This window comes from Perna viridis, chromosome 10, assembly GCF_037379345.1.
Source record: "Perna viridis isolate PV_CMFRI_1.1 ecotype Kerala chromosome 10, ASM3737934v1, whole genome shotgun sequence".
In the NCBI taxonomy this organism is placed as follows: domain Eukaryota; kingdom Metazoa; phylum Mollusca; class Bivalvia; order Mytilida; family Mytilidae; genus Perna; species Perna viridis.
In genome coordinates, this window is record NC_142454.1 from 8,165,218 (window position 1) to 8,191,023 (window position 25,806).

The 25,806-nt window shown below is 32.7% G+C and overlaps 2 protein-coding genes across 3 annotated transcripts; one reads left to right on the forward strand and one right to left on the reverse strand.

The window, feature by feature from the left end:
- LOC148604381 (sodium- and chloride-dependent glycine transporter 1-like) lies at positions 1–23,883 on the reverse strand. Of its 2 annotated transcripts, XM_088551122.1 has the most exons (15): positions 23,756–23,883; positions 23,184–23,269; positions 20,372–20,528; positions 16,149–16,280; positions 15,638–15,890; positions 15,185–15,317; positions 14,256–14,390; positions 12,048–12,151; positions 10,165–10,289; positions 9,468–9,580; positions 6,803–6,934; positions 5,800–5,899; positions 5,238–5,338; positions 3,430–3,597; positions 1–2,609 (listed from the first exon to the last, which is right to left on the reverse strand). In XM_088551122.1, exons 2-15 carry the CDS (start codon positions 23,208–23,210, stop codon positions 2,451–2,453), a joined length of 1,839 nt encoding a protein of 612 aa, XP_088407248.1. In that variant the 5' UTR covers positions 23,211–23,269; positions 23,756–23,883; the 3' UTR covers positions 1–2,450. The 2 variants fall into 2 exon arrangements, with proteins under 2 accessions (XP_088407248.1, XP_088407249.1); XM_088551123.1 differs by lacking the exon at positions 3,430–3,597.
- On the forward strand, positions 3,958–5,777 carry LOC148604382 (uncharacterized). Its single transcript, XM_088551124.1, has 2 exons — positions 3,958–4,216; positions 5,625–5,777. Exons 1-2 carry the CDS (start codon positions 3,965–3,967, stop codon positions 5,721–5,723), a joined length of 351 nt encoding a protein of 116 aa, XP_088407250.1. The 5' UTR covers positions 3,958–3,964; the 3' UTR covers positions 5,724–5,777.
- Positions 23,884–25,806: the final 1,923 nt, after the last annotated feature.

Here is a 25,806-nt window from a genome sequence, read left to right on the forward strand (position 1 = left end):
TTCTTTGGAATGCAATCATTTACTCAAATTGTGTACAAAAGCATGTCAATAACACCATTTAAATTATATAGAGGGTGTCGATTATGGTACATTGTAGCTACAATATTTTGTGTATTTCTTGTTTTCAAACTATAGTTTGCATACATCAGGTATTATAAGTTACCCAATAATAAGTCAAAACTTATATAAATCTGAAACATATGTTCATTGAAAAAACAAATTCCAACGGATATGTTTGTACTTTTATGGGTACACACTTATTATCAAATAATTAGGAAAAAAGTATATGTGTACGCGAAATGAAATGAATCTCTTTGGTATTTAATCGGACATATGCTTTTAAAAATACTGACAAGCTAAGCATTAAACTGATCCAAACAATAGTTTATGAACAAAGCGCGTACATAAATCGAATTCTGACCATGTAAAGTACAATGTTTACAGTATGAAACGTGCTTTAATAGCAAATTGTAACTCTTGTCTTATTCTTTTGATCTTTACTGTTGAGTGATTGTATCTTTGACTGGAAAATCAACAAACAATCCGCTTTTACCTCTCTCAAAGAATTGACAAAAGCTCTAGACAGCAATCGACGTTCTTATTTTCTCTAGACATTAAAAACTTTGCTTCAAAGTGCCTGTCTTCAGCGCCTAGTAAGATAGATAATAAACATCTATCACTGCATAGAGCTCTCAAATAACGCACCATAAAATAAGAATATTCATAATTCTCTCTTCTCACAACTCTTTAACATTCAATATAATTTGGCAAAAATAAAATGTAATGCTGTTTCTGGAACACGAGTAAGATAGATTGTCAAACGCTGCTCCTCATTAGTTCAAATATAATAAAAAACAAATCGCCATTTTCGCACATCTTTTAACGTCTGCTAAAGAGATTATTTAAACGAGTAACGAAACGATGCGATGAAGAAATGATTTTAATTAAACTGTCTTTGGTTTCATAAAAAGGCATGTCTCAAATTGCAATGTATATTAGAGTAGTAGCTTGATCACACAGAAAAAAACATTTATCGATTTGGTCAACATAAGACAAGACAAAATCAATTAACTAATCTTATGTTATATTCTAGTTCGTTCAAACCTGATCTTTGTGCTATTATATTGCATATACACTCTGTTGTAAAATACATTTATGTTACATCAGAAATTTTACATATTCACACCAATACATAGGACACATAAAATTTCTTTTTAATATGAAACTATAAAACTATTTATCATTAGTTTCTAACGGATATGGTGAAACGTAACCGATGCACTTGAATATAACCTAAATACAAAATAGTAACTACTGTCCGAGATCATTAAAAGATCTTCAACAAGTGTAAACACACCAAAACATGGAAATGAATGTACAGTAAACATGGCATGTCAAATATGTGAATGCGCAGACCTGATATAACGTATTTGTCAAGCATAAAACGACAATTCAAAATAATTGTAAAGTGTCATGCAATAAATCTGACCCTGAAAGATAAGCATTAAAATATAAGTTCAATATGAACTAGTTTGTGAGCATGGAAGAAAACAATTCAGTCAAAAATGCTGGATTGTATATTAAGTCAAAGAAGAAGGCAAATGGTACCGAGCACATTCTGCTCTTTCAAGCACTAATAAGCTACTTTTTATGATGAAGGGGAATTTTTTATGAATTGAAAATAGAGAATATAACTTTTTAATCAGAAGAAATACGGTCACAGAAGAAAAGGGCGGCCCATCATCACGTGTCGTTTTGTCCCTTTTTTTGGGGGGGGGGAGTAAGAAAGCACTGAAAGAAAAGCGTTAATGGTGCAAGACTTTAACTATAAACATGTACTGTATAAACATGGGACATTAATGTATTCGAGTGAATGATACCATAATACAATACATGAAACAAAATTTACAATATAAAATAGTACATACACTGACATTTATTTGGCTTAAAAATTTTTTCAACAAAACATGAAATGACAGAATGTCAGAAAAGTGTTTCTTATATAAAATTTTAAGAAATACATATTAGTTGTTTTTTTTACTTTTTGAAATATTGAAAAATCGCTAAATAATCTATATCAAATATTGTTAAAAATCGCCTGCATAATGACTTAAATATCTCCAAATCAAATCGGTCAACCATGTTTTTTTTTATATTAAAATTTTACAGAATGTTCATTTAATGTCCTCTTTAGGTAATAGGAAAATCCATACTAAAATATTTGGTACTCTCTACATTAAAGATTTTTGAAAGGCCTGTATGCAGAGGATTGTTGTTTCTGAAAAGTATAAAATATTAATTCCATATCTATTATAAAACAGTCAATAACTTAAAAAAAGAACCACTAGACATAACTATAAAACTAACAGAAGTAAAGTTTAAAGTGTCAAGTCATTTAAAATTTGAGATTCGTGATTAAACTGGTCCATTTTAAGAGACTCTATAATGGACTATGATTTTCCATATTCGATGATAAAATTGTTGTCAATGGTACTGTTTGACTTCTGTTCGTTGTCAATTATCATAACTGAAACATTCCTGTATTTCTGACGATTATTCTCTACCATTGGACCCCACATGATGTCTGGATGCACAAGGGTTCTAACCCGCTGTAATTTAAATGACATTGTTAGCTTAGTTTGAAAATACAAGAGTGGCATTCTAATCGCAGAAACTTTTAGCTCTGATGCCACAGTATGTTTTCAGTTGTCCACAATATCCACGAGGTAATATACTGCTCTGGAAAACATTAAATGTAAAGCAAACATTTGTTTTGAATAAAACAATCTTTGTAGGTGCTGGCCAACAGAGTTGAACTGTCACATTACTGAGGCTTATATTGATTACTTCCTGTTTACAAACAGGACGGATGTAACAATAAAGTTTGGAGTTTCATACAGGAAAAATTAGCTTTGCGTACAAAAGCAAATTTGACAAGTTCTTCAAAGCAATTGAACTTTCAACGTTCTTTTTTTTTAAATCAATACCATTTATCATTCACAAAAAAATGTGTTTCCACTTCAAACTTTGACCATGTTTCAACAATTAAGAACCTAATATGGTAATTGTCAATGCAGTTATAGTCCCATTAACAGGAAAAATTTACTCACTGCAAGACGATATAACATACATCACAAGTAGAACAAATACACACGTGTTTCAACTTGACACAACACTGATAAACACAAATAAGCAATCACATCAACAAAAAGTATTAAGAAATGTTCAACCAGCCCATAATCATAAAACAAAATAACTTTTTATTTTAAAAAATGTTAGACCTAGTGACCAAGCATAACTCAAATTCGTAAAATGCCATAAAAGTGTATTAAAATGTTTGAGTGAAATGTAAGAAAAGGTGGTTAAGGATAAATGGAAAGACCAATTAAAATGTATCAGTAGTTCATTTATTATCTGAAATAATCATACCTCCTGCAGAGATCCTTCGGTCTTAAGCAAAGAAATGATCATGTAAGTTGGAAGAGGGAGTATGGAAGCTAGCCCCAATAACCAACCGAGGGCTATAGCCCAGCTCGGGTATTGGTAATCACCGTACGACACAGGCTTCAGTTGTATTACACTGAACAACCAAATGAACTGCAATATAAACAACCGTAAGAATGAGTTCATTTTTGGTTTATGTCCAACAGTAGAAGAACAGTAGTCATTTTATATAAAACAGGTATTTTTTTGTATTTTAAAACATCATTACAAACGTTTATTAACTGATTACTTAAAATACAGTGCAAATTGCCCATTTAATATAACAGGAAGTTGCATGGATTTATTACACCCGAATTTATACAGGACAATGCCCTGTATTAAAAATTTTAATACAGGGCAATGTCCTGTATTAAAGTCGGGCAAATTCGGCTATTTCCGGAAACGTACAAATACGAAATGAACTATAGTCAAGTGTAATTTTCTGTAACAGACTATAGTTTTTGCAGACGATAAACAAACAATGAACATGGCCGCACCAGAAAGAATGTCTGATCGAAAAGCAAAGAGCGGCGAGGATATGCTGGAGGTATTAGCACATGATATCATGAGATATGAAACATTGGCAGAAAATGATGAAATGTTAGCACTGGCATCGGCTCTCGCCGGGGAATCTGAAGAAGGGTGTACGATTTACGAGATTGATGTCCCACTGCCACAGCCACAGGCACAGGCACAGTTCGAGGCTGTTGACATTACTAATCCTGTCAATAATGTTAGTGATAATATAAAGCCTGTACTATGTCCTCTGTACGAATAAATACAAACTAATGGCAGTCATTTTAAGTAATCAGTTAATAAAGGTGTCATGAAATGGGTATTTTCATACGAAGCCTGTATTATGTCCTCGTACAGTCGTATTGGGTCTCGATCATCTGTATAGACCCTCGGCGTTGCCTCGGGCCTATACAGCTGACCTCGACCCAATACAACTGCCTCGGACATAATACAGGCTTCGTATGAAAATACCCATTTAATAACACTATAGTATTGAATAAAATCATCTATAGGTACATTTGTATTAACTGTATGATTCTCTCATTACTAATATTTCAACAGTCTTTACCATATTGTTGTTGCTTTTAATGTGTGTGACTAAAACATTTTTACTAAGAGTGCCGTTGAAATTTTATCTCTACGACTTTACGTACAGAAAACACATCTATTTCGGGATACATTATCATATTGATGTTACCAAGCTATTTTTAAGGCAAATCAATTCTCTATTTATAGAACCAGATTGCTCCACTGACTGAACTCTTAAAATATTATCCAAGGGTAAATGTACCCTTCCATATAAGTGTCCGTCTCTGTAAGATCCAGCAGTGGGTAAATCATGGTATGAAAAAAAAACATCATTTTGAATTTGTATTTTGACTATCTGTACCATCAGAATCAAGGAAAAAAGAAAATATTTTCCATATCATGTTGGTGCATTGAATTACAATTTCATTGAAATGCACTGAAAAATGAACATTTCAAGGGCAGATAACTGTAAAAACCTCATTTTTCTATCATTCTATTGAAAAATTTCTGAGCACGTCAGTGATGGAGAGATGAAATGATGGTCTTTTCAAATAGAAAAAGTATCCTCGAATGATATATTGTCAGATCGGTGGGATTTTGACATGCCTGTTTATGATTTTTTTCCCATTTTGCCTGATTCTTACAAACACATACACTTAATAAATAACAAGGATATTCATACTGCATGTTGTGACCAATTCTATACTTACTGCAATGACAATGGGTGTAATAAACTTCCAGCAAATCTTCCACCACACGGAGGGGGTATAACCAATCATCAAAGTAATATCCTGAAGGAATCTGTCAGCACCTACAATCAGAGGTAATATCTGAGTATCGTTCTGTCAAGCAAGGATGTGATTTACTAATAACATGATATAGTCAACTGACTTCATGTCATCTTAATTTTATTGTTGGTTTGAAATGATCAAATGTAATGAGAATAAAAAAATAAACAAAACAAGGAACAAGTCAACACCTTCACTTACATTGGTTACCAGGGTCTCAGAAACATGAAAATATAAGAGAAAATATGTTGAATGAGAGTTGACAAAATATATAACACTAAACAAAATTTTAATTTTTTTTTCCTCTAGAATTTTAACGCATTGTCAAGGATAGTCAATTGGTCAATAGAGATCTCAAATATAAGATCAAAATATATCCATTGGAAATCGGTAAATATAAATATGTAAGTATATAATATAGTTTTTAACTTATATTTTATTTATATGGTATTTGTATTAAAATATCAATGGAAGAAAATAGTACCATAAATCCATGCAATGACAACACACTCCGTGAGTGAAAGCAACATGAGAGAGAATGCTGCACAATACCAGTCCATTACTTGTAGAACATATATTCCGCCCTGAAATGGTGGTAGTAATTAAATATGAATATTGAAACACTTCAGTATTTCAATGTTGATCAGAATAACCAATGCGTTTGTTGTAGACATATGAACTATTAAGTAGTAACAACAGTATGGTTGTAGCAAATATGACAGTGCTTTTTATGGGCAACTAATTGATGAATAAAAAATTAAACAAATAATAAGGATATTTTAGATATCTCAATTTATACCCATCAAAACTTATTATTTTCGTTATTTATGTCTACGAAAAATAGATGATCTGTAACGATCCAGTTTACTTAAAGCAAGATCTTCATTTGCCAAAGGTGGGATGGTGGATGAGCATGCTTAATACACTCTTCCGCAAGGAAAATTCATTTGTTCCACGCCATCTTACCTCGAGGAACTATAGCTCACATATGCTTGTATTAATTCATTCTTCCAAGCATAAATTAATACAAGCATGTGTGAGCTATAGTTCCTTATGGAAGCAAGGGAAATGTATTTGTTCCACACCACCTTACCTTGCGGAATTATAGCTCACACATGCTCATCGACTGTGCGTTCCAATATTTTATGATGTAACAAGAAATGAACCAATAGATTGTGTAGGAATATCTGTTGTTTATAATATTTAAATGGACGGAAAAATTTACAACATAACAATAAATTACTATAACGCATCACATAGGCATAAAATAACAGATGATATAGTGATATTTTTTTAATTAAGTAATTTTTAGCTGTAACACAGTTACATCTTGGTTAAGGTTTTTGTACACTTTTTAAAAAAAATAAAACGTTAACGACTATGAAAATGGCATAGTAACTAACTGAAGGCCATTCAAACACTCCTAAAAGTCCTCCATAGGTTAAAATGTATACATAGAATTTTTTTCATATATCATTAGTACATACCTCCATTACACATGGTATTCCTAGAAGGAAACAGACAAAACACATAAACGCAGTAAATGTCATCTTTTTGTTCTCAAATGCTTTCGGATTCTCATCTACAAAGGCACTGATCAATGTCTCGAACATGGCAAACTGAAAGATAAGATGTCTTTCATGTTGATTTGATGTCTTGATAGGGATGCATGCACAGTCATTTTGACTTGTACATGTGCTGACTCTGATACAGGTATATTTAAGGAGGAATTTTGACAAATTTTGGAGAAAATGGGTAAAAGTTTTCATTACTGAAACAAATAAAAATGAGATAGTTAAAGTTTATTAAAATGGATTGAAAACTTTTGTCACATTGATTTCGATTTGAAAATTAAAAAAAAAATATTTTGATTTAGATTTGCTATTTCGAAAGTAAGCGTGAAAAATGCAATATTCTACCTAGTTTTATACCTGTATGTCTCGAGAAAAAAGAACGTCAAACGTTTCTGTCTTCGTAAATGAAGTCCAGCACCAGCAGGAATGCATTTCATTGCTAAATTAATTGGTAAAACTTAACTGTTTAATCTTTTGAATAGATTTGTAAGAAAAAAGTAAAAACAAATAGTTCTTATGTCTAACATAATAAACGTATTTTAATATTATCAGTAGCCTAAGTAAACATTTATGACACGTCTTCCAAACTGCTTATGGACTTCATCTACTCATTATACTTTTGTTCTATAAAAGAAATCTTTATACAGTGAAAGAACTTACAATAACTTCCGGTGAGGTTTTAAGTACATTGTATCATAGTCTTGTGGGTCGTTGCACCCTCAAATAAGCATACACCCTGAAATGTCACAAACTGATACATTGAATACCTCGCTCCATACACATACACTATAAAATTCGCAATACAAGTTTCATTTGCCCCAATGCATACGTCAATGGCAAAAAAATGTATGAAACAAACACTTCATTTCAACTTTTAACGTTAATACCTTTGTAGTTTAAGGTCTAATTTTTTTTTACTGTATTGAAATCAACACTGTTGTAGATTATTTCAGTAAAAATGAAGTCAAACGACAAATACTTAAGACTACAAATACATTATTTTTTTATTATACTCAACTTGAAATGAATGTTTGTTTCTAACTTGACAAAATGGCACAGTACACAAAAATGAAAGGAAAACCTCCACATAGAAAGAATTTTATGATTTTTAAAAAGAACAGAAATCAAATTCAAAATTATCGAAACATTATATTCTACATTTTCTTTGCAATTACATATTTAATTACCATTTTGATAAGAATCTATTGAACAGAAATTTTCTTAAAATTTGAAAAAAGGTAGCAGTTTCAGGATTGTAAAATTCTTTCTTTATAACTGACCATGTTGCATCCATCCTACACATCTACATTTCAATTTCATGGTTTAGGCACAAATATTTGAAATTGCTCTTAAGTGTTGCAGTGACATAATTTTAAACCCATTGCAACTTGTTGTAAAAGCATAACTACTTAAGATTTTTTAGTATTTGAAAAAGCACCCTATTAATGTCACAAACGTGTTTCTCAATGACACATAAATGACGAAATTGTCAAACCTGAATAATTCTCATTACTAAAACAAATGTTCTTGATACTCATTACAGCAAAAAATGAAGGCAACACGGTCGTATGATATGAATTGAAAAATTGTCGACATGCCTATACAAGTAAAAATAATAAAAATCAGACATTTTTTTACACAGCTCCTAAACCCATGCTTGAATTATTTTTCCCTCTTATCGTAATATAGGTAAATAATTTTCTTATTCCCAATCTATAAAATGTGTTGTTTTTTTTAGTCTGATTAATATTTCTGTATTGCAATTTAAGGATGTTGCTTGATTAACTATAATTCAATTGCTTTTAGCAAGAACTTAAACACTAAAGACACTTGAGTAGTTCTTAAGTATAAGTCTCAGTGAGATGCAGACGAAGTCGTAAAATACAAACAATGGATGTAAAATATCTACTGAGCTGACAATATTGTTTTACTTTAAGTGGTATTCTCTATTAAAGGTTTACCCTAATCTCCAAATCAATTCAGAAAATCATCACATTTTGTAATGAAACATCTGAAAAATTCGAGTTGCCTGCTTTTAATTTGTGAAGAGATATGGCAAATAGAATTTTCATTTACAAAATTTGGTGGTTTAAACGGTGAAATTGCAGTAATTTTCTCAGATTGTTTTTCACTGGCTGGTTCTTACAGAGACCTATATTTAAGTAGATAGTTTATGACAGTACTAATCGTGAAAAAACATCGTATTGTCTCCTTGTCAACGTGCAGGGAGAAACCGAGAAAACAACTTTTCCAAGACTGAATTTCCATAAACTATTTAAATTAAATAAGTTCATGAGAAAAGCTGTTGAACTGTAGTATTGTAACTTTAATCTATGAAAAAATAACATATAAGTTAAAGATTAATTTATCCTTTAATTATGAAAAGTGGGAAATGCGATGACTTATATCAAAACATGACTATTAATGTCAAACTTAGTGCAAAGAGTTGAAATAATTACGTTTTTACATGATAAAAGATAGATGTCGAAAGGTGAACAAACGGTAAGATAAGTATAGAATAATTTTTTAAGAACAAATACAAGCGAACATCCTTTATAGAACCAGTTTATGTAATTACTTGTGTATCCAATCCAACAGTAATCAGCATTAGAAAGAATAAGACTGCCCACAGTGGTGATATTGGTAGTCTTGCCAGAGCCGACGGGTAAGCAACAAACACGAGTCCTGGACCTGAAACATTACTGGGTTAAAATCTTGCAACTCTCATTGAGTGGCAATGTACGGCAACGGTTGGGATTCCAAAGTAAATAAAATTTGAAGTTTCCCTTTCAAATGAATACTTATTTGACATTGCAATTATAGAAAAACTCTTATACCCTTAACAGAAATATAATATATACATATATATTTATCAAGCATACGTTATTTAAAGTGGTTTAACGTACATAATATAAATCGTTATGCTTTAAGTGCACTTTCACAAGGACTTTCTGAACGTCGGGCCCATCTAATACAAGGTTTATTCACCAAGAGAATGCAATCCTTCATGTTATTATCATCTGAATTATCTCTTAACCAAATTCGGCATTTACAAACTTAAAAGTGAAAGCGTTTTAATTGACACAAAAAAATAACTTTCATTCTTTGTTGATAGTGATATAACATGGTGAAGCAAATACAGGGATCAAAATTTAGACATATCAAAATTGACATTGTGCTGCAAGATAAATCAATCACGATCCGATGCATATGTAATTTGTGAAAAAAAATAGAGCAAAGGTAAAATTGGTTGTTATGGCAAGGGTCGTACTAACCCTGGTTTATAGCATCATCAATTTCAACCCCTGTCTCGTGTGCCATAAACCCAATGATAGAGAAAATGACAAGCCCTGCAAAAATACTTGTTCCACAGTTCATCAAGGGCACCGTCATAGCTTGCCTGAAATATAGGATGTTGAACATTTTATCACAGCAGACGCATTTATTGTCATACTGTTTCCTAATGTAATGAACTGTATAACTAACTTTACATCAACACGTCTTCGCAGACTATTTATCGGTCAAATGGTCCAAGATAAACAGGGGTTGTACAAGATGTCGTGTTAAGGACACCCCAAAAGTGTACAATATTATTTATTTTGAATAGGAGAATGGGTTATTGAACAGCTCAAGTTAAGACATGTTATCCATCATGTATAATTATAAATTTTCTGCCTAGAAGAAACTTTGAACAATAAAACGTGCATCGAACAGGACGTTTGGATAAGAAATCTCAAAATACAAGATGACATTCAACGTATCTTGTCAAAGCTGTTGATAAAATATTAATCATCCTATGACCAAAATGAATGCATTCTCCCGATGCACCTGATCCATGCTCCCAGTTTTCAGCGGAGTCCGAGTTCCTCATTTAATTTTGTTACTTTGGATGTATTATTTAGTTACTTGATGTTCTTTGTTGCGTTCGTCTGTTTTCTATGTCTGGTCTTTGTCCCTGGATTACATTCTTTTGATTTCCGTTAGAATCTTGGTTCCCTTGATTACTCTTTCAAACATTTTACAAATTTTACAAAGTTATGCCACATCGAACAAGGAGTAGGATTTCAGTATAACTAATAAAAGACGTATAAAGCATGCTGATAAACAAAATCTGAATTCGCTCTGTCTGCTAGAATCTGCTAAGATACGACATTGAAATACGACCATATTTGGGACTCACAGACTTGTAACGGAATTTTGCACTGTAATCCTTTTAACGAGTGTGGTATAAATATTACAATAGCTTATTTAAAATTGTATAGTTTGAATCATTAAAGATCAGGTAAAGATGAAGGCAAAACAATATAGAACATAATTAAACAGTGGCTTTAAGCACCGAAGTTCGTCGTGATTTGGATCATGACTCACGAAAGATAAATTCTATAAATCCTTTCTCCAGCAATAGTCGATTTTGTTATAGCCAAATGTAGACATAAAACTATTGACGTTTGCTTGCTGTAATAAAACTAATATCTCACTGAAAAGTTGATCGATTTTTCGCATTGAAATGCGTCATAGAATGATAGTATTAATTTGATACTCTAAATCTTAAGGAATGGTTGTCTTGAACATGTCACATTTTGGTACTTTTTTTTCAGTAACGTCTGTTTCATCGAAAACAAGATTCCTAGAGTACTTAAAATAGCAATGTATAGTCCTTAAAACGGCTGCAAAATAAACATCAAAGACATATAGTTGTGACAATAATGTTCCTATTTACTAGTAACCAAAATAATGATTTGGGCAAATTAAGTAGTTCAGCTTGTAACCGTAAAGGTGAATATTTTTTGAACTTATAAAGCCAAAGGCAGCTTTAAATTGGAACTTACATTTTCTAACCTATCTAGGTATACACCCAAGATAAAAAAATATCACCTCAACATCTGCATCCAATTCAGAACCAAACGAACTTGATATGTATCCCCCAAAAAATGCAACTGCAACATATATAGTTTCGTATTTTCTAACTATCAAATCACATGTACTTGACGCAGGTAGTGTCTTAAATATACGTTTGATTTTGATCAGACATTTGCACGTGAGGTTATGGTGTCACACACATTTTTCAACATTCTGCTTCAATATTGATTTTTGACAGATGTTTTAATGTACTTGTAGAATGACAATGAAATCATTTAACTACACAGTAATATCCTACCTATAACAGTTGTTATGAAACTTGTTGTAACTGGCTAATGTAATCAAACCTCCCCATGCCATTCCAACGGAGTAAAAGATCTGTACGGCTGCATCACCCCAAACCTTTAGGAAGAAATGAACCATTAGTTATTAACTTAAATCCACACGCTTGACATTAGAAACGCTTTTAAAATTTTTTTTTTCTTTAGTTCCTTTGTAATTAATGCATGATGACTGCAAATTCAAATTTAATCCTCGAAAAAATGTTTACATGTCTATACCTGTCAAATGTACCAAAATGTACTTCCAAAATCTGTGTAGTAATGCCTATAGGTGTCCAAATGGGATTTTGTTACTAAAGCATTTCTTTAAAAAAAAACATGCAGGATATAGCAGTTACGAAAAAGAAGAGAAGTCAGCTTAATAGAAACCATTGCATTTCGTTAGACTCCATGACACTTTCGGTATATTTGGATTTGGACATGTTTTCAAAATGCATTATTCTTAATTTACAATTTGTGTGTCTAGTGTTGTGTAATAAACAACAACAGGCGTTTAAACAGACGTAGCGGTACCGGAAGACAAAATGAAAACAGAACGGGAGATGGCACAGCAGATCTTGTTCAAAATCGAGAACTACTTCACACTACTTAATACATAAAATATATCTTATCACGCCATTATTCAATCTGTCAAGAAGAGCATTTTACAAAGAACGCCATATATACTGGTAAGTTTTTCCTTGTGTTTTACATACTTCTAAGAAGGACAGCTTCATGACTAAACAAAAGTTAAAGACAAACAAAAAAATGGTTTCATCTGCATTTAAAAGCTCATTCCCTTCTTTGAGTGAAGTTTATTTAGTTTTATTCTTTCAGAAACACAGGAGTAACTGTATGAGTGTTTCCAGGAACCACAGGATACCTACTGTGTACCTTGTTTTGAAGGAGGCAGAGAGCTACACACCCTTCCGAATCTTTTGAGTTCATTTACAGTTTTATTTGGATCTGTGCTACACATTTTTATGCATGTCATGGTTTCTTGGTGAAGTGTATGACTTGTAATTCGTATGTTTTCCTTCTCAGCTGTTGTCCACGCTTTCCTTTTATGTTCTCAGCTTTTTCTCTCGGCACATCTATACTTATAAATTGTCTTGTCCATGTTTTTCTTTTATGTAATTACATTATTGATGTTTACTAGGATAAACAAATCAAGTAACAGTTTTCTCATTATCCTCATTTCGAGTTTACAACTGAACGACATTAAAACACTTAATTTACCTAATACTATATTAAGATAAGCACTTAACCACTTCAGTAATATTGCACTGATGTCTTGTTATTTATTCCTGAATATCTTATGTTTTCCTTTCTGTATGATCGGAAATACTTCACATACATACAAGGCGCGGATCCAAGAACGCCCTCCCCTTAAAATTGGGAAGCATATAATCTTGGTTTTTCCCCACAAATTTTACCCCTATTTTTCCTTTCCGCGCTTCGCTCATTCACGCCCCTAACCTGAAATCCCTCTGTATACTCTTTACAGTTATATGCCTCTACTTAAGAAGATTTAAAAAAAACAATAAAGTCATCATTTCAAAAGTTTTCCGATCGTTTACATGATCTCATTGACAAATATCGAGTGTTTGTTTCCAACACGACCAATAACCTCCATCTGTCATAGATATCCTTCCTCGTTTAGTGGACTAAATCGACAGCGAGAAGCACCGTATTTACCTTTAGGAACCAGGAAGTTCAAACTCACCACCCCACAGAACCACTGAAGTTCACTTCCGAATTTTATTGAAAATCATACTGTGTATTTTTCTGTATGTACTTTTTAAATCAGTTCATGTTACACAATAAGTAGTTCTCTAGGTGTTCCCTGTGTTGTCAACAAGGATATCTGGTATCGCTTCCCTTTCTAAGTATACACTGTTCAGTTCGTATCATAAGGGGTACATTGACATAGCAGGAATCAGTGCGTTTAACGGATTTCACAATACTAAAAAGTTAATATGACACATTTGCCATGTTTATTATACTCTAAAGATGATTTCAATTCCCCTTTTTATTTTCAATGGTGTTAACAAGATAAAGAGTGGGTTTTTAGATGGAAACAAAGGGATGCGTGTCTATTTATGATGGTCTAGAAAAATTCAATTTCAAGGAAAAGTAATATTTAAGAAAATATGTATTTTATAGACGAAATATTGATATTTTACCTGAAAAGTAGCAAGTTTTTCCCATTTTGGTACAAGATACCATTTAAGTCCGTCCATTGCCCCTGGTAGTGTAACTCCACGTATCAACAGCACTATCAGGACCAGGTAAGGAAATGTTGCTGTTACGTATACCACCTATAAGAGGTAGAAATATACTTAATAGCAATGTATGTTTGTAGAATAATTTCGATATACTGATAATACTGATAATACTGTCTCTGTTAATAAATTAGAAACAGTTTATTTTGTAGAGGTTTTCCTTTCTGGAATAAGGAAAATCAGTTAAAACCATCAAGATTAAGAAACTATTTTCTGCATTATCACCTCATTTGTTTAAAGACCCTTTGTTGTTGGTAATTGGGTAATTATTTGCTCACGACCAGATATGCGTATTACCTTGGTTAATCACCCTTTGTTGTTGGGTGATTGGGTAATTATTTACTCCCGACCAGATATGTGAATTCCTTGGTTAAACACCCTTTGTTGTTGGGTAAGTGGGTAATTATTTCCTCACGACCAGATATTTGAATTCCTTGGTTAAGCACCCTTTGATGGTGGGTAATTGGGTAATTATTTGCTCACGACCAGATATGTGTATTCCTTGTTTAAAATATTTTCATACTTTCGTAGTTATTCACCTTTTACAGTTAGTTTTCAATTTTGAGAAAACAAAAAACTATGACAATGTTAGAAACGAAGTAGACGGTTGTTTTATGAATCATGTTGATTTTTTCACACAAAGTCTGAAGACGATAACGCTGAGTTGTAATTTAATAGATTCTTTTGTAACAAAATATACTTGAGTTTCATAGAATTTCTAGGAGCATTAAAGTACTACATATCTTGTGTTTTTATCTATTTCGTAACTACAGTCACAGACTGTTGCAGCTGTTTGTTATTCTCAATATTAAAATATGATGTTAACTTACTTTTCCTGAAGATTTGACTCCTTTACAAAGACAAAGAAATACAACAATCCATGCTACAAGTAAACAAATCAGTAATTGCCACCTCAACTCGCCCATATTCTCTATTCTACCGGTTATTTGAAGGACATGTCTCCTGTAAGAAGCCAGAAAGATGCCATATAGTTGGATAGACGGCAAATTATTCAATGTGTAATGATGATATATTATGATCTATCACATTTTATACAAAAAGCTTCGAGTGAACCAATTCGGCAAAATGATTTTTATGATCCTTTGATAAAAATAATTATATAAATGAGTATATATGATAAAACAATAAGCGTACATGAACCTATGAGAGTGTTTTCACCAGACTTTTAATTAATTTCCTTTTATAAGGTAACATCTATATTTCTTTCATAATTACAATATGGTAACAAGGGTTATATTACTTGGGCAGCAAAGATATCTTACTCCCAAAATTCTTCACTTGGAGAAGTAGACATGTTTCCTTTTATGTTAGCAGTTGACTGTAGAACCATATGACTGACATTTCCGCTTGAGTTACCATGGAGATAACAACGATCGGTATTCCATTCGTTATCGCAAGTGGTCCATGGCAACACAGCCCTCATAGACATGAACAGGAAGTAGAGCGCCCATGCAATAATTACATTGTAATAAATACAACAGATGCCCGATACAATAGCCATCCCTATACCTGTACCTAAAATAAATAAACGGAAGCTCTATTACTTTATCAGTAAGTAAAATGAAACCTACCCAATATCTTAGTTCTATAAAAAAAAAATCGACATTTCATATGCAAATCCCAAACTAAGCAATGTTATGAAATCTCAGTGTTCTGGTAACGAATGCATATGTAAAAAATCTGTTTTAGTCACTTTTGTAAATATATTGTGAATAAAAAGTTCTATAAATTATTCGTGAGATTGGAATCGTATGTAATATACCAGAAATGTACCTTTGAACAGTGGACATATTCTCCATATCGTGATAGGGCTGAGGCTGGCAAATTGTCCAAATGACACTTCTAAGAAGAACAATGGTATTCCACATAGCACCAGAAATATGGCATAAGGTATCAAAAAAGCACCTAAATGAAAGACGCGTTTTAATTAATTTTTACTTAGAATTTTAATACACATGTACATAGTACTTCAAACAAGATCTATCAATTGAAAGCATAATCACAAGGAAAGATATAGTATTTAAATGCACGGGTACTTGGGGACAGGACCGAGTTTCTCGGCCCTCCCACTTTTTTTTTAAAATCTATTGTTTTTTTAATTTATTTTCTGCTGATTTCAGTAATTATAGTGTCAATTACATACATAGCATAAGTAACCGCCGTGGTTAGAAGATAGTAAACAAATGATATTTATTCCCTTCTTGCGGAGCTCGAGATACAGCCATATTTTATCCTGTTTTTTGCAGAGTTACCTCCCGTAAGAGCAGGTATAATTTCGAAGTCTCTCTAATCGATGTTCGGATTCGGGTGCAGAAAAAAGAGGTAACCCGAATGAAAATGGAATCCCCCAGCAGACAAACACAACGGTGTTTCTAAAATTTACAGGGTGTTTCATTTTGTTAGTAGGTTACATAAAGATGATTTTCATTTGTATCCCGGGTAAAGAAAATTTATGGCAGGATCAGTAGAACGAGAAATTCCCTTTTGACTTTCGAGATTTTCGTAGATATCGGATGAAAAACCTTACGTGTTCCGAATAGACACCTGCTCCAAAGGGAGATAAATGTTGACAAAATGTTGGCCCGCAAGTCGGGAATAGTACTCGTATATGTGTGTCGAATTAATACTTGATAACTGAAATATGTATAAAATGTAAAAAAGGGAGAGGTGAGAAACCAAGAACCCATGTTTAAATGATGATGCAGTGTATTATTTGCTGAAAATGCTTTATGATATCTAATACTATGTTCAGGTAATAATGCAATGGTATATGGTAGACAGGATGGGGAAATTTGTGTAAATCAGAACAATAATTTATTGTAGTTTCAGAAGGAAATGTTACGCAATTTACGACATTTAGATGCACGACCTTCGTGTCATTTAAAACGACATAACTCTGGAAATGAATCATTAGTGTCTAGGTTAACTTTACTTATATTCAAATGTTCCCATCGCAACGTTGCTATGGTGCATCTGTACCCCCTCCCCGGATCTGTCCCCCCTCCCCGGATCTGTCCCTTCCGTAAAGGTACATTTATATCTCCTAATGTATAAATAATAAGAGATGAAATGCGCTACTCGATGGGCGTACCTGGAAGAGCAAAAATATTGATTTTATAGGTGTACCTGATTTGTGGATTTGTTTGATGGGGACAAGTTCGGTCATGTACTTCAAGTTTTATGTGTGTTTTCTTATGGTCTTTATACAGATATTTTGTTTTATGTTTCCTGTTTTTTTTTTGTTTTTTGTTTGTTGTTGTTGTTGTTGTTTTTTTGCTATGGTTTAGGTAACTTCCGAGATGTTTCCTTGGATTCCAGTGCTATCAATGCTTTTCGCAAAGTAACAAACTGTTTCATGTAAACAATGGTTGCCTTGATTTGGAAACGCCCAATACCACACAAAACTTAAATGTATTACTGCCCTGATAGTAATGGAATTTGAGATTTTCTTTCTTGTTTTTAATTCACAGTGTCGTTCTTCAATTATTCAGCTAAAGCAAGGACCTGTAGTTCTTAAGACATGATTTTTTTATCAATAACGCCTACTTCCTAATATAATATTAGATTTGTCAAATATATGTTTGTCCAATTGCATAATTTAAGAATAAATATAATCCGATATTTAATTTTATACCCATCTTTGATAATGGTATATAACCAATACCGTTCTACAATATGACAGAAGTTTATTTTCATAAGTATAGAGTAATCAAGGAAACCAAGGTTATAGCGGTAATCAAAAGAATATATTCCAGGGACAAAGACCAGACATGGAAAACAGACATACACAACAAAGAACATAAAGTAACTAAAATCATACATACAAAGTAACCAAAGTAAATGAGCAACTCGGACTCCACTAAAAACTAGGAGCATGGACCAGGTGCACCGGTAGGGTAAGCGTCCTCTGCTTCCCTAGAAACACCCGCCGAGTTACTCATAAAAAGTCAAGTCCGGAGTAGACAAACCAGGAAAGGAAAACTATGACCCGTTGAATAAATCAGTTTTCATGGTGCTGATGGATACACCATAACGATCCACGAGTTCATGATGACGACCATAAAACTTCTGTAGTGATGACTTCAATCTTGTAGCAACATAACCCTGTTCCAGAAGCCTATTCGTTAGAGTTCTAGCCCGATACAAATGAAATGATGAGAGCACAAGACGTACTAGACTTTAAAACAATCAATACAGAAGGTATATAAAATGTAGTCCTTGAAGTAACCCAAGTTAAATGTACTCCTTAAAGTGGCCCAAGTTAAATGTACTCTATTCAAAGGAAAAAGAAGTAATCAAAGATCTTATTAGCTTAATGTCCTTGGCTTTTCAATTGACGCCTACACTAAATGCATCGACCTTTCTAGTGAAACAGAAGTCACTACGCCAATGAAATTCTAGAATTCAATATTAATAACAACAGAAAGTAGACCTGTCGCTGCGAAATACATGTCCCCACAGGATCTTTCAAACCCTGAACATAACTCTTATCAATCATAATACAATAGTAGTACCCATATATATCAAATACCTAAGCAACAAGGTCTTATCAAATTAACGAAGCGGAACAAAACGTTAACTAAATCTGCAACTTCCTTAGTTACGACGGAATGGGTCATAGGCCCTGATTTCTAAGTAACAAGAAATCAAAGGAGCGGAATAAATTGTAAACATCTGAAACTCATTAATCACTTCCTAAAATACAATATTTAAGACTGTACGTTGAAGAAGGGTGGAATTCGGAATGAAATACTGTTTTAGATTTGCTATTGATATCCGAGTGCCATACAAGTTTCGTGAATAATTCTATTGCGAGGTGAACATCTGGTGTTACAGTATAGCGCACTGTATCAAGGATAACTAGGGTTCATAAGTAAATTAATTGGACAAACATCAACAAGAGAACAATAACAAACAAAACACACCACGATGTTAATATTATCAACTCGTCTATCTATTATATTGACCGCATTGACGCATCGTCTGTGTTGTGTGACGCACAAACAAATAACACCCCCTCAATTAAACAAACCGTCTTTATTTAGGAGTACATTAAAGTATTCTAGTATTACCGTCATTATTATAGTCATGTTTCTCTGTGTCCTGACAGTGCTGAGAGATAAGAAAATCCATCACCCTAGTAATGATACTTGAAGGAAAGCCAACAATTTTATATTACTACTCATTTTGAAGTGATTTTATAGTATTTAGTAGTAGCGAATCAAGAGGGGGTGGTGCAGGAGGTTGGCACCCCCCTTTTATTGAAAAAATTGTCATTTGTATGAGTAAAATTTACAAAAAATGACAAATAATTTTCTAGCACCCCCCCTTTTTTTGAAGACTACCGGCTGGCAACCCTCCTTTTCAAAGTGTCCGGATCCGGCCTTGTTTAGGCTGCCACCTGTTTACTTAATATTGAAAACATCAGATTGTCAAGATTTGGTTCCTGTCTAAAATTTGAAGGTTGTTATTCATAATTATACCAAATTCAAATATACGTCATTTTAATAACAAAATAACATTTTTTAAAGTAGAAAAATGTGACGAAAGCCCGGAATAAATTCGTATTTGAAGGGGAGAGGGAAACACTATGAAAAATTCAAGATGGCGGCCCAAAATCTATGAAGTTATGTATGATACCATAAGTAAAAATCTAGATTAATGATCAGGTGCATGTGATTGGTAAACTCCCATCAGGTCTTAACGGTTTAATGCATCCAGATATTCTGTACACGTGACAATAATCATTTGGAACCGGCTTTGTTTAAATAATTTATGTAAACCAACTGCTTTTTATTCGTTGTTTGTTTATACATGAGAATATTTATTTAATATTGAATTCCCTGTATTTTATCGTGTATAAACATACTACTTATCTTCTTATCTTATAGTTATATTCATATGTAAGAGTTAACGGTAATAAGTTACATGGTTCTAATTCAACTCACCGGGGTCATAAGACGAGACTCGCCTTCTAAACATTATTAGGAACTTACCTCCGCCGCTTTTATAACATAAATACGGGAACCTCCAAATGTTCCCAAGGCCAACTGCGTAGCCTACCAATGATAGTATAAAGTCGATTTTCCGGGACCAGTTCCCACGCTCCGTTTTTTCGTCATCTGATGACGACACACTCTCGATTCCACATTCCTTAAAATAAAGATAGTTGTGAATTATATTAATTCTGGTCAGAGTATACGAAAAAAATTAACGTGAACAGCGAATTAATATTGTTTGTTTGTTGGGGTTTAACGTCCGAACAGCAATATTCCAGCTATATTCAGCGAATCAATAAAGTTGTTTGGTGCTATTGGTTCCTGCAATGAGAACATTTAGTGAAATAAAGATGAGGGGTAGTATGTAATGTCTACCAACAATACTGTACCAAACTGCCTTCACCATTGAACAAAGAGAGCCTAGAATGTCCATAACCTCCGAGGGTATAAGGTAGACCTGGATATCTGTTAGGTAGTAAGGTAAGTAGGCAATGTTAACGGATCAGGAGCTTAGATAGGTAGAAAGGTAAATAGGCAATGGTCAGGATCGTAAGTAGGTAGGTAGGTAGGCAATGTTAATTGATCAGTAGTTCAGATAGGTCGGAAGGTAGGTGGGTAGTGATCAGGATCACAATTAGGTAGATAGGTAGGCAGGCAGGCAATGTTAATTTATCTGGAGCTCTATTCGATAGGTAGGAAGGTAGGTGGGTAATGTTAACTGATCAGGATCATAATTAAGTAGGTAGGTAGGTTGGTAGGTAGGTAGGTTGGAATATGATCATTTTGTTTCAATAAAAAAAAACAATATCACCTAGAGATCCTGACTGGTAAGATAACTTCAAGCCAACAATATTATTATATATTACTGGACATGGAAGGGAAAAGAAACTAGTCAAACAAGGTAATAATCAAGTTTACAATTATCGAAAAAATCTTGCTGTGGTTTGACCGTGAAAGTACATCGTTACATAAACATTTATTTTGGAAATCCAAAATGATGGTATCTCGCAATAAAGCATGACAGAGCAAGATTCACAGAATATACCACAGCGTTCCATGTCCCTTCGCTACCCCACTTTTTTCAGATTATGATAGTTAAAAGAGTATAACTGCCATAAAATATTAATATCCAAAGGAGATACATTTTTGTAACACTCACAATATCAGCCAATTATTCATCGTTGCTTTTTTAACTGGTCCGGTGGAATTATTAAAATTCGTTGAGAAATGTAGGCGTGATTGCGCTTGAAAAATAAATACATAAATTGAAAAAGGTTTACACTTCTTGTCAAACATTAATCGATCTACTCGAAATTCGACTTATAGTGAGAAAATCATCTAGACACTATCAAATCGGAATCTCGATACACTTTCTAATCAAATTCAAACAACTGCAGATGGCTTATCGGAATATTTTTCCGACTTTCTCGGGCTAAATATCGATTGAAGAGATAGTTTTATTTAAATAAAATAGTTCACCAACACTCTGGACGGATGTATGCTAACCTGCATTACATTGCTGAATGTTTTTTAGTCAAGTTTTTGCCTAAGAACAGAACACTGGTAATGATTAGAATTTTATAATACACATACACATCACAACACATCTAATGAAGAATTTCAATTTAACACATCTGCTTGTTTAGATTTTGTAATAGAACTATTTACAACATAGAATCTAAATTAATTGTAATATGCACTCAATAGAGTTTAAATCTGCCGGAGAAATTTACATGGCATGAGTCATGTAGTTTCTATGTAATGTATATTCCATTGTACTGTTTTTGTTCATGCCTTTACAATTTACAACAAATGTGTTAGTGTAAAACAAAAAATGTCTATAGTATGAAACAACCACCTAACTTTCTGCCATGATATATGGTATTTTGTGTCAAAATTTATGGGTTTAACAAAACAAAATAAAACAATGAAACAGCCGGAGGTGAAACAAATTCAATTTAAAGACTTTTAACATCTTTGTGTAGTATGTTTACGCAGGCAAATATTTTTCACGTTAAATTCATGTTAATCGAGCTTTACGTGAAATTCATGTGAAATTCACATGATTTTCATGTGAAATTCACTAAACACGAATTTCGTGTGAACATTTCGTGTGAATTTCACGTGAACGCTCCATTCACCCGAATTTCACGTGAACTCTGTCACTTAATTTATTTGCTCAACTCCGGGGAAAATCATGTGAAATAATTTTGCCTGTGTACATACTACTTAATTCTGGATACAATTACTAGTATTTGGCGACTTTGCAGGCCTGGAAAATTACACGTTGATAGGCTTAACTAAGTATTTTCCGAAAAACGAAGTCAAAGAAAACATTGTCATTCCAAATCAGTATAAAATGGTACACCAGTGCTATTCATGCTGATAACATGTCCAAAACAGAAAAAAATAAAACAGTTTGATAGAAAAAAAAACTGATGCGGAAACAGAACCAATCCTCCAACCGCCATGACGGCATGGTAATGTAAAAGTTGAGTCTGGAAATCAATATAATAAAAAATGCGAAATATTGTTATAAACAATTTAATTTATTGTATCCTAATCATTGATATACATGTCACAATATTTTCTTAGCGTTACATCATACATTAAACTTACAAAGCGAGATTAGAGCCTTTTCCACACGTATAGAAATAATTTCTATAATCACCAATCATCCTATTGCTATAGTATTGATATTGAATTTGTAAATATACTAATTCAAATTTTTACTCAAATATCGTTTCACTATAGTCAGTGTAATAGCATACTTTGGCTACTGAAATAGCACACTGAAATACATCCTTACCTCTAATTCATCGCCGTGTCTTTTCATTTCACGAAATGAATTTAAAATCTCCCGACTTCTCCTCTTATAGTTGTTCACAATGATGGCTAACAAGAAATATTTAAACAGTGTTATTTTTTAAAACGTGTCACACAAGTTGAACTATAAAATAACTAACAGCGAAGAGCAGGTGCAGTATTATTTCCAATCATCATATAGTTAATAGATTTCTCTCGTTCATCAGCATTTTCTGTTCTCCATTTTATTGAATTGAGAAAAGAAAACAATTACGATTGTTTAAAATCATTAAGATCGCGACAAACTTTAAATGTATTGAATAATCAAATACTGAAGGAAAAATTGAAAACGTTTAATAAAATATTCAACTACATAAATTCTGACATAATAAATGAATGAAATGGAACTGCGTGCGCACATAGCAGATAACATATAAAATAGCAAGAACACATAAAATCACAAATAATAATGTTGTTCTCGTAATATCGCTTCAATTTTGTGTAATTCCATGTTTTCATTTCAACAAAATGACAGTTCTATAGATTTATAAATATAAATTATTTCTGTTCACAAACCTGAAAATGAAATACGTCTGAATCAATAATCCTTTTCCTAACACAAAGGAAATGCGCGTGGTTCCTAGGTTATCTCCCGTCTCAATGAAACCACGTGGACATGCAGTTGACTAGGTCTCAGTATCGTATTAATTTTCCCATAGACTTCTATAGTGAAGTGCATATTTTTAGGATTTTTTAAAAAATATGTAAATTGATTCAATAAAACTTTCACTTATGTAGCATTTCTAAGGACATGTGAAAAAATAATTTCCCGCAAAGAAAATAGGGTGAGTCCACGAAGATCGGACAGAAAAGTAGTCTCGAACTATAAATAGCCATTTTCCCTACTTTCACTTTCGTTTTGCACTCACCAAACCAACCTTTTCAGTGGAACATTTTTATGATATTATGTTAGATTTTCTTTTAAAAAAGTTCTTCATCTTACAGTGTGATGTTTGCTCTATTTTATAAGTCATTGTTCATATCTTTTGACAAAATATTAGTTTGTAGAGAGGCAAAAAGAAAATGCACTATATTTTTATAGCATCCATGTTTTGACGTACACCCACTCAGGGATATGCAATACGATACTGGTACCTATTAGTAATAAACATTTCAATATAATCCTAAAAGTTGTTGTTTTTCTGCTAGAGCATTCATTTTCATACTGAAAATTCAGAATATCATTGCCCTGCTACAAACATGAGTTTTCTATTACAATTCTTATATAGGTACCCTCTTCCAGGCATAAGACTAATATCTCAATGTTAGCCAGAAAATATTACTTTTGATAAAAAGCTGCTGCATTAATCAAACTAAGCAACTTTGTGGTTTATTCTGACATGGTAGATACATGAGCTGTACTATGAGTTCCAAATCATTATTTAATCTCCACTTGTGAGTTCCATATATGGAAATATTGATATCCGAACCTCCTTTTTTGTCTTTAACTCAAGGGAGCCTCTTGTTTAAAGTAAAGTATAATGACCGGTACAACCAACTGTTTTAAACTATAGATATGGTCATTTCAATTATAATGAATCCAGAAAAAATTATACCAATATCATAGTTTTAAAAAAATATAGCTTTTCATATGCAGAAAATACAGATTTTAAGCCATTTTTGTACCCCAGGCAGATACAAATGGACCTAAATATGACAGGAAAAGGACATTTTCTTTAAAACAGATAGCTATGATGCAAGAAATATAGTTTACTGGTATGAATATTATAATAACAATTGTCTGCTTTAGATACTTTTTGAAAAAATTCAGTTTTTATATGAAAAAATACAATTATTTTTCTTGCCGCATTAGAATCTGTCCATTTGAACCAATAAAAAAAGTCCACTAAAAAATTGGCTGATGACTTTTGTGACATTTCTGTGTTTAAATCAACCACACAGTTATATGGCAACTCATTTTAGCTATTTATTTGAAAGAAAAACAAAAAATTAAAAAAATATTCATTTTTTCATATATAAGAGGCAATGTATGGAAAATGACTATTTTCAAGTCCTAACCACATACTTAAAATGTGTTGTAACTTGAAAACTATCCTTTATGCAGGAGTATTACTTGCTTTAGGTTACCTGAATATAGATATGCTCATCATAAATAGTCAAGATAATAATTTTATTGAATTGATATCCTACAAATTCATGAAAACAAAATGCATTTCCAAATTTGGTAAAGATTAACCATAAATGCAAAAAACCAGAGCTACCATAAAAAATCAGGTTCAAAAGTTGGCTAATTCACCTTAAAAGTGTTACCTGCATTGGGGTACTACTTTTTCAGCTGGTAAAGACCACTTGCTGAATATCCAACTTTACTTGAAAAACTGGCTTACTAGGTCTCAGTATCGTATTAATTTTCCCATAGACTTCTATAGTGAAGTGCATATTTTTAGGATTTTTTAAAAAATATGTAAATTGATTCAATAAAACTTTCACTTATGTAGCATTTCTAAGGACATGTGAAAAAATAATTTCCCGCAAAGAAAATAGGGTGAGTCCACGAAGATCGGACAGAAAAGTAGTCTCGAACTATAAATAGCCATTTTCCCTAC